The sequence below is a fragment of the Danio rerio genome, chromosome 13 (genome assembly GCF_052040795.2).
Source record: "Danio rerio strain M-AB ecotype USA chromosome 13, GRCz13ab, whole genome shotgun sequence".
Taxonomy (NCBI): domain Eukaryota; kingdom Metazoa; phylum Chordata; class Actinopteri; order Cypriniformes; family Danionidae; genus Danio; species Danio rerio.
The window spans coordinates 25,353,525-25,363,743 of record NC_141033.1 but is presented as its reverse complement, the minus strand read 5'-3'; the positions used below and the strand labels follow the sequence as shown (position 1 = coordinate 25,363,743).

General features: G+C 34.4%; 1 protein-coding gene across 3 annotated transcripts in view; it reads left to right on the top strand.

Moving 5' to 3' along the window:
* The first annotated feature begins 217 nt into the window (after positions 1 to 217).
* The window catches only part of tspan15 (tetraspanin 15), a 35,731-nt gene continuing 25,729 nt past the window's right edge, over positions 218 to 10,219 (top strand). For 2 of the 3 annotated variants that reach the window (XR_015504824.1, XR_015504825.1), the window contains exons 1-2: positions 260 to 414; positions 8,679 to 8,864. Coding sequence is in view for 1 of the 3 variants with exons in the window: in NM_001017773.1 (NP_001017773.1) it covers positions 331 to 414; positions 8,679 to 8,864 (270 nt within the window). In the remaining 2 variants the exon portion in view is untranslated. 3 annotated transcript variants of the gene reach the window in all.

The following is a 10,219-nucleotide window of genomic DNA, read 5'->3' as shown; positions in this document are numbered from 1 at the left end:
TGAATTATGGAAATTAATTATGGAATAATTATTAATATTTAATTCTTAATTATTATAAAATTATGATCTGCTGAAATTGAATGATTTTGTTTATTATTTAGTTTATTTATTTTTAGTTTATTGTTCATTTTAATTTTAGTGTTAAATCAACACTAAGAATGTTCTATGAAATCCCGCTCTCTTATTGGTCAAGCGACCCATCAATCAAACCATTGTCATTCATGTCGGTGCTGGAGTGATAATGGATCTCTGCTCTCTCAGGTAGACGATACGAAACAAACCAGGAAGTGTTTACAGGAACGCAGTTCGTGCCTTATATTAGTTTTAAACATGACCGGTGAAGTCCGATATTGCGAGAAGTGCTCGTACTTCTTCCTCAAGTTCTCGTTAATCGGATATGCAACAATTTTCTGGGTGAGTTTGATTGTTTTTATCTTTTTTCTGTGCTGTTTATCGATGTGGCAGGTCCATAAAGCGAACGTTACGTCAACAAACAAATGCGAGGCAGGGAAAAAAAGAGAATGAAGAGCGCAGAATATCAAAAGTTTTTTTTTTTTTTTTTTGCAATAACGTTTATGTTTATTTATATAATTCAATATCGTTACTGTAAATGGTTCATGAAATAGCCTGTTCCAGTGCTCCTGACCCCACCCTCCTCCAGTCATACTGTTGTACTGTGGGATTATGAGTTTGTTATTAAATCATCGATATATTTAGAAGAGTAACGTTAGTTATTCATTTGAGCACATCAAATATTATAAACGACGATGTTTGTTCGATTTTTTCATAAAATAAGAAGTGTTGTTGTTGAAAATACTAAGAAAATCTAAAATTATACAATGGAAAGACAGAAATGACACTTGTTATGGTGTTGTAATATTTGTGCATAAAGCAATAAATGGGATCCATTTAAAAGGGCTAGATAGAAATTGAAGCTGACTCATTTTAAAAATTGGTGGTTATTTTGTTTTGCTAATCAGATGACCAGTAGTCATGTTTTAAAAAGCCATACCCTTAGTAAAAAAAAACATGGTTTTTGACCTCAGACCATCTCATATTGAGTCATAAATATTTCATAATTTACCCAATGATGACCCCCTCCCCACCCTTGTCAGTATTGTAAGTTTGTTAGTTGTATTTGTTTTGCCAGCTTAATTATATTGATATTTTACTTTCAAGACCAGGAAAAGGACTTATTCTTTGCAATAAAAGTGATATTACTGACATACACACAGGAAACATGTGATAAAATACTCATTTTAGAAAAAAACAAAAAAAACCTTTTAGAGGTTTTTGCATGTAACCTCTTCAATTGTACACTACATTTTCTTGTGATTTCTTTACTTGTGTATTACTTTACTAAAACGTCCTACTATTTTTTATGGATTGATTTGTACATTAGAATCCTAGGAAATATTTCTAGAATATTTCATAGATCTACAATATATCCTAAATTCAATCTCTCTTTTTACATATAGTGCTTAGCATATATAAGTACACCCCTCACAAATCTATCTTTTAAATTCATACTTTTAATAGGAAGCTATGCAATATTATATTTGTGCATCTACATTAGATTAGTCAGTACTAAAGCTAAATCTCCAGCTTATCTAACAAAATAACTCTCGAAAACCAAAAACACATAAATTTATATGTTATAGAAAAATAATAAATAGAGATTTAAAATAAAGAAAAAATCAAGAGAAACAAAAAAAAATGTAAAATGTATTTGAAGTTCTGTAGATTGTAATTTATTTTGTAATATTTTACTTGAATGCAATTGTATTATCTTTCAATTTCTAAATATGTTTGGTGACTAAAATATTATTTTAAGAAATATATCTGTTTAATAAATCTGTTTAGTTTAAATGCACGAACATACATTGCCTAAATTTACTGAGAAAGGGATCAAAATATAAATTTTTAATTCTTTGTACATTACTGTACTTTCAGTCATTAGTGAATATTTCCAAGCGTTTGATTTAAAACTTATAGTTATTTTACTTCTCAAGTTGTCTCATACTCTTTATTTAGTTACTGCTGTCAACCTGTGACTGACTAAAAATAAACCAGAGAGTCATTCGGGGTTATATAAGCCTTGCACTTTGTAGTTTTAATGTCTGTTCCATAATGTTCAGTTTTATTTTCTGTCACCAATAATTACTCTTTTTCCACTTTTAATATTCCTTACTACCTGGACTTAGATTCACATTACACAGTGGAACCATTAATATATTATGTTTGCTTCTTTTAAATGCAACTCACAAATTTTAGCTGCTGTCATAGCGTAGTGACTTTGACATTCTCCTATCTTTATTCTCATCCGTTATTGACATTTAAAATAGATTATTGTGTGCTAAAGCCTGGTATCAACGCAGCTCTGGTTGACGCAGAGGTTTGAAATGCTGCAGGCTCCACCATTGTGCTTCTCTCCCCGTTTTCTGTCAAGAGCAGGTCTGCACACATTGAACCCATCATCACGCTGACAGAATAAACAAAGGGCCCCACAGGACCCTGTTTCAGACCATGATACCACCAGCCAGGGCTCTTGGTGGCCTATATTGGCAGCAGTATGAGAGTGCTGGCTGACCCAACCACCATGCACTTTTTGTCGCTCACATCAGGGCTTATTTCACAAGAGACCCGGAGCTCGTGCCTCAAACAATACTGATAGGGTGAATTATTATGTGTGGATGGATATTCTGCTCATGGTGTGCTCTGATCATCTCTGTTGATTAATGTGCACTTGTGTTGATTGGTAAAGAAGGCTTTCTGAAGCAAGCTGTCTTTTATCTTTCATTGCTTGACTTGAAGACGGTGTATGTGCCGACTTTTCTGATTGGATGAATGGCAGTTTTGGAGGTTTAGAATTGTTTTAAATGTAATTGATTTTGAGTATTGCCAGAATCTTTAGGGATGTAACGAGTCACCTGACTCATGATTCGGTACAATTTACAATGCTAATTTTATGATACACGATTTAGTCACGTTTTTTTAACAAAACTATTTGAAACAAATTTAAGGTGAAGAGCCCTTTCATTTTTTTTCTTAAATGCTGCACAATTTTTTGCAAAACATAATATATTTTCTGTCATAACTAAATAGCTATTTTAAAAACAAATATCCCCCTCCTCCCAAACAAGAAAAAAGAATAATACAAACTAAACTAAAGAAGACTCATTAATATATCAAACTAAAACTGTGACTGTGCTAGGATTTTACATTTTTCTTAAAGGATTATCTGCATATCTATGTTTTTTGGCATAAGCTGAGGTCTTTGCACATTTACAATGTCCCCTACTGATTAAAAGAACTCTTTCACTGAGGACTGAGATGACTGGTGTAGAGAGGAATGCCTTTCCTAAACCAGAGAGCATACAGTGGTGGTCAATAGGCCTTCTGATCTAGGTGACTGGACACTGGCATAAAATACTGATTATAAAATGACTAAATATATAGTAGTATAGAGACAGGAGTTGAACGTGATTATGAAGGTGAATAATTAATATTATTTGTATAATTAATTAGCATAAGTATCAGTGATGCACTTAAGAGATCATCTTTAACATTTTTAAATATTTAATAATAATAATAAGCAAACTAATAAAATATACATTAAATAATTTGAAAAAGAGAGGGTGAAAATAATCTAAAATCTGCTTCTGTAACAGAACAACTTTCTCTTTCAGGCTGAAAAACATCTTCACACTTTCGTTATGAAAACACTGATGCACCGTGTGATCTCTGTATTGTAGCACTCATCGGAGACAGCAAAACTGCAAATTCAATCAAATTCAATTCATGTTTATTTCTATAGCACTTTTACAATGTACACTGTGTCAAAGCAGTTTAACATAGAAATTCTAGTAAAGTGAAACTGTGTCAATCCAGTTTCAGTCAGTTCAGTTCAGTTTTGTTCAGATTAGTGTGGTTTAAATTTCAATGCTGAAATCTTGCAGTCCACTTAGTTTGGCTTATTAATAGTTTTTTTTGCATATAGACGTCACGTCTGTAACAGTAGGTTTTCACTGTGCTGACAGTTTTTCTGCATCATATTTGTTGTTCTGTTAGTGTCTTTTTGCAGTATTTGCACACAGTTTGTGTTTTGTGAAGCGCAACTTACCGCTATCGTTTTACTCTGCCGGTCTGCCTCTTTCTCACTGCTGATATGCAGGTAAAGCGAGTTTGCACCTATGAACACAGCACCTCCTCTTTTAAAAAATGTTTTTTCGCTATTTGTTCAAAATTTCTACCGGTTTGAATTGTCACATATTTGAATTGATTTTCAACCGGCTAATGGTGAATTGTTACATCCCTATATATATTTTTTATATTAACTAATAAAAATGCTGAAAGGGATAGTTTACACAGAACTCAAAATTCTATCCTCATTTACTTTGCTTTTACTTTTTTCTGTTGAACACAAAAGTAGATATTATAAATAAAGCTGAAAACCTGTAACTATTGAATATATTTTTTGTTTTTTATCAGAATAAAGAAACTTATAAAGGTCTGGAACCACTTGAGGATGAGTAAATGGTGAGATTTTAAATTTTTGGAGGTGAACTAACAATTTTGGCAATATGGTTTGACATAGATTAACATAAATAAATATAGATTGTAAAATAGTTTTGATCACTCAAATAAACAAGCTTCAGCTCCAGAAAATCAGATGCTGAAATAAGGTTGTGTTCAATCAGCCTTTATGATTTTAGGCTTAATAGTCAGCCAAAGGTCATAACTCGTGTTGAGGCTTTTCAACCAATTTCCCAGGAGGCTTTTGGAATTTTATAGAGGGATTTATGTAAACAAAAGGCATTTGTTTCTGTTTTTCTTCCAGTCTATCCTTACATCTCCCTTTAGGATACAGTTCATTACACATTTTCAGTGATAACATTAGTTTAGCACCTTCCTTAGCTGGGGTTGTTAAGCGTGAATAGGATAATGGACAGCAGTCATAACTGTAAGTAAATTCTTACCTGTGGCATGTGATGGTCTTTTTACATTATTTCACTTTCACAAAGAAACAAGTGGCTTATGCTTTTGCTTTATAATGCAGTTCTGGGTTGCTTGTTTAACTAGGATACAGTACAGGAAACATTTGGTTCGTAAAAATCACAAAAGTTACTATGACAATCATGCATCCAAGAGAATATAGAAGTACTCCAATGATCCACGTATGCTTTGGTAATTTTTAAGAATGCACAAAAAAGTGAAAAATCCAATGCTATTTTTATTTTCAATGTATCCAACTATTACCAGCATGCAGACATCATAGATACAGTATCTATGTAGCAACCATTAAAAACGATAACTTGTACCTGTACATGTATAATATTTAAAATATATATTAATTATTGTGGTTTTCTTTTAAACATACCATTGTTGTTGTGTTGTTTGTATTACTGAAGTTTCAAGTGAAGAGTCAAATATGAATTTCCTAAAAAGGACAAAAAGCAAACCCTGTGTAAACTAATGATAGCAGAAATTAAGTGTTCTGTCACTAAAAAAACAGATCATTTCATGTGTCATGTTTGTTTTAATCTCGATGAGACTAAAAGTGGTCTGAGTGGGAGTCATTTACTCTGTAATTAGTCCATTTGTTTCCACCAGTCTGACCTGTTTACACCCACTCATGTTCACTGTACAATTTAGCTGCCTATGTCTGAAACTGAACCCGCCAATGCCACTGATAAACTGAAGTGCCATTTTAGGAAAAACGCTATTTGCTCTCTATTTGAGTTTATTAATGTTCATGCACTGTTAGTTACTTCCTCATCTAATTGCTGGCAGCAACACCGGTTCATTGGAAATATGTACTTTAGCCTACATTGTTGTGACACTGTAGAAAACGTACTTATATGTTTAACTGCAGTTTTCTAGATAAAATGAATGCTATGGGGCAGTTTGATGCCAACAATGTTTGTTCCTTTTCACACTACTGATATTAACCGAAAAATTCATTTATTTTCTTTTCGGCTTAGTCCGTTTATTAATCTGGGGTTGCCACAGCGGAATGATGCGTCAACTTATACAGCATATGTTATACTTAGCAGATGTTCTTCCAGCTGCAACCCATCACTGGGAAAGATATTTACAGAAATATATTAGCAAAGAATAAGTTTACATGTCCACCAAAGCTTTTTTGCACAGCAGAAATGTGTGTACTGTTCTAAAAATGCTTAGTTTGCACAAAAAAAATGCAATAGTTTCTAAGATTTGAAATTGAATATGTCTGTTCGGTGTTGGACTGTGATGCAGAGTGCATGCTCCAGGGAAGCACAGTTTTAAAAAGGATTAAAGCAATGTAAAATCAAGGCAAAACAATGTGGTCATACTATTTTTTTGGTTTAGGAAAGGGTTTACATCAGTGGCTTGCTAGGTGATCTGTACTACAATTTCTGCTTTCTCCTGAAGGCGTACAAGAAGGATGTGTATCTAAAACGTATAACAAAGCGTACCCTAAGGCCATATTTCTGATTCATAAAGATTTATACAGCGTCCTCTAGTGGTTTTGTAATTTGAAACGTACAACGAAATGCAGTCCTTGCTGCAGCCTGTAGCAAAGTGATGTCATGTATACACTACATCATGCACACTGAAGTGCGCATGCACAATGAGATGCGTCCAAAATTAAATTGTTCCAAATTGTCATGTAGTAAAAGAAAAAAATCCAAATGAAGTACAAACTCAAGTAGCATACCTGCCAATAAGAGTTTTCCGGGAGACAGAACAATATGGGAGATGGGTCTGAAATATGGGAGACTTCCGGGAAAAACTGAGGTGTTGGCAGGTATGTCAAGTGGTGCTCATTACTTTAGTCTGTAAATTCACTTCCTGGAGCTGAAGGTGGCAGTAATGAACCAAAAAGCTTGATACCAGCCACTGTAAAAAAAAAAAAAGATGATGTCGCAACTTGCTACCATAGACCTCTATTATAATGTATATGGTTGTAACCCAAATGCTTACTGTAATGGTTGGTTTTAGGGTTGGGGTAGGTGTAGACGTTAATCACATGCAATGTTTTTTAATGTGTAATTTAATAAATAATATGAATAATTATAGTTTCTTTCTTGTGACAGACACTTGCACATGCACGTCGATGTAATAAATGAAATGGACATAACCGTTCACGTGCATTCATTCATTCATTCATTTTCTTTTCGGCTTAGTGCCTTTATTAATCTGGGGTCGCCACAGCAGAATGAACTGCCAACTTATCCAGTGCATGTTTTTTTACGCAGCAGATGCCCTTCCAGCTGCAACCCATCACTGGAAACATCCACACACACTCACTCACACGGTCAATTTTAGCTTACCCAATGCAACTTTACCGCACATATCTTTAGACTTGTGGGGGAAACCGGAGAATCCGGAGGAAACTCACACGAACATGGTGAGAACATGCAAACTCCACACAGAAATGCCAACTGGCTTGAACCTGCGACCTTCTTGCTGTGAGGCGAACGTGCTACCCACTGCGCCACCACTTCACCCGCATTCATTCATTAAATCAAAATACTGCTAGCACATCCGTAACATATAGCGTTCTAACACATACTTGATGACGACATACAGTACATGACATTGACACACGTTTCGTCACAGGCTGCAGCAAGGGGTGTGTGAAGAAATGAGCAAGATAATTTTCATTTTGCAAAAAATGTAAGCTGAGGCACATTTTATCGAATAAGTCTGGGCTGATCCTTTCCATTTCACTACATATTGTATATGGTGGAAAAACGCTAACAGTGAAATGCTACTTTTTAGAATTATTCATGGAAACATTTTTTGGGAACCAAAATGTTTTTTTTCTATCAAATCGCTGTGAAATGCCTTTTGGAGTGTGTGGGAGAAACACCCCTGATAGATGCCGTTTATGCCTCTGCTCATTTTAGGAAATGTATTACACCTCATCCATCCAGACAACATTCTGGTATGGTGTGAATGAAAAAGCAAGTCTAGGAACAGAAGGAAAGCATTAGCACAACAAATGTGTTGCAAAGCCTATATGCACACAGAGACACACACACACACACACACACACACACACACACACACACACACACACACACACACACACACACACACACACGCACACACATGGATTTAACAGGCAAAGAGTGGTTTTACTCCAATTACCAGGCCAGCGTTTTGATGGTTATTATTTGATTATGCCATTAAGCCATGTCACTGGAGCTCAGTGTTTATTTCTCTGGGTTACAGAGCTGCGTTTGCGGTGCGTTCCTGTGTGCTGTACTTATCCGACGTTGAATTCTTCTGCTTTTACTTTCTTCTACTCCAATTGTGACACAGAAATGCTTTGGGGTTCACACCACATACTTAAACGTTTTAATTAGACAAGTACAGCTCCAATTGGTAGAGTATGATAATCATGTAGAATATTTCCAAATGGAAATCACACTCAGCACAGAAGGAAGCCATTAAGATTCAAGGTTAGAATACATTATCTCAGGAAGTCACAGAAGTTCTTCTTAGCTTTATGTATTTAAATATTATGAAAAATATACCCTTAAATTCAATAATATCCATCTTTCTTAGGCCTTTTGAGACTCTTAAGCATAATTCACATGCTGTGTTATGTTGTTGATCTATTCTTATGCAATCAAATTTGACATTAAATGCAAATTATCTGATGTATTTTCGTTTTGTTTTAGTTGATCGGGGGCTTTATATTGGCCATCGGTATTTATGCCGAGGTGGAGAGGCAACGATACAAAACATTGGAAGGAGTGTTTCTGGCTCCTGCCATCATCCTCATTGTGCTTGGTATCATCATGTTTATTGTTTCCTTCATCGGGGTTCTGGCATCTCTCAGAGACAACTTGTGCCTTCTCAAAGTGGTAAGTTTTCTTTTCCATCAGACTCTTGCACAGTAGTGTCCTCTATATAACAAATGCTCTACTTTAGCAAATTATTTATTATATAAACAGTTTTGTGTTTTGCTGCAAATACACTTAACATATTATTGTTAAAAAGTATACTCTTTGAAAGTAGCAAACAGGCCAATGTGGTTCTTTCTTTGACAAAACGCAAAATAATATTTTAGTTTTTTCTATACAGTGAAAGTCAATGTCCAGTGTTGTTTTAGTCTTCCCTGAAAATATTTATATGATAAAAAAATTCTACATATTTTCATTTGTATTGAAGGAGGGGCAGTACTAGAAACTATACAGTATTATTAAGACTTCATATTGTCTTAATAAAAGCTGTTCATTAAAAAAGTTACATTATTCATAAAGAAAGGAGGCATTTATCAGTTGGAATAAAAGAAAAAAAAGCACTGATGAAACTTTATGAATGAGTGTATTTACTTCCACATTCTTAACAGGGCGTGGCGTGACGCTGCTGTTCAGACTGACACCGACACAAGGAGTTATGGTTTTAATTTGTTTCTTTTATTGACTGCAGTGAAAAACAACAATTATTTCAACTGTACAAATAATAAACAAGCTAAACATTTACATTTACATTTACTTTTATATCTTTTTTTATCCACAAAGTGTGCAGCTTTTGTCACTGCAGTGTATCTTGGACTTAATTACTTACTAAATAAAGCATTCTTTTATTCTTGACCTTCACTTAAATATACTTCTTTTTCCTAAGGATGTGTTTACTGACTTACTAAGATCAGTTTTGTACAGCCAAGGGCAGTATTGCTGCTCTGACAGCCAAGTTGGGTCAAAGCTAGGGATGATATTAAGCACAGGTTCTAATGCTTCAAGCTTTATAATGCATTGAGCACATTTTCCCTCCAAGTATAAACCTTAAGAGAAGATCTTGTCTTACCTAAGAGAATGAATGAAGGATGCTGCATATTATACCTTAAACGCGTCTCTTATAACCATCTTAAAACCGGGTGTGAACGTGTCATGGACAGAAGCAGCTTTACATAAAATACTTCATCCATTCATTTTACTCTGGCTTAGTCCCTTATTTATCGGGGTCACCACAGTAGAATGAATCGCCACAGAAAATAATATAACACAGATATAAAAATTGTTATGAAAAATTACAATGCAGTTTGAAAACTCTGCAAATTAAGAAAGAATTATTCAACATAACTTAATCAAGAACAAGTTTGGAGTGTATGTTTAATGCGTAAGAATTAAAATGCACACCTATAAATCTAATACTTCTTTGCTAAAAGGAAAGAGGTCTATAAACTACTGTTTATAGCAATGAGTGTATTACAATA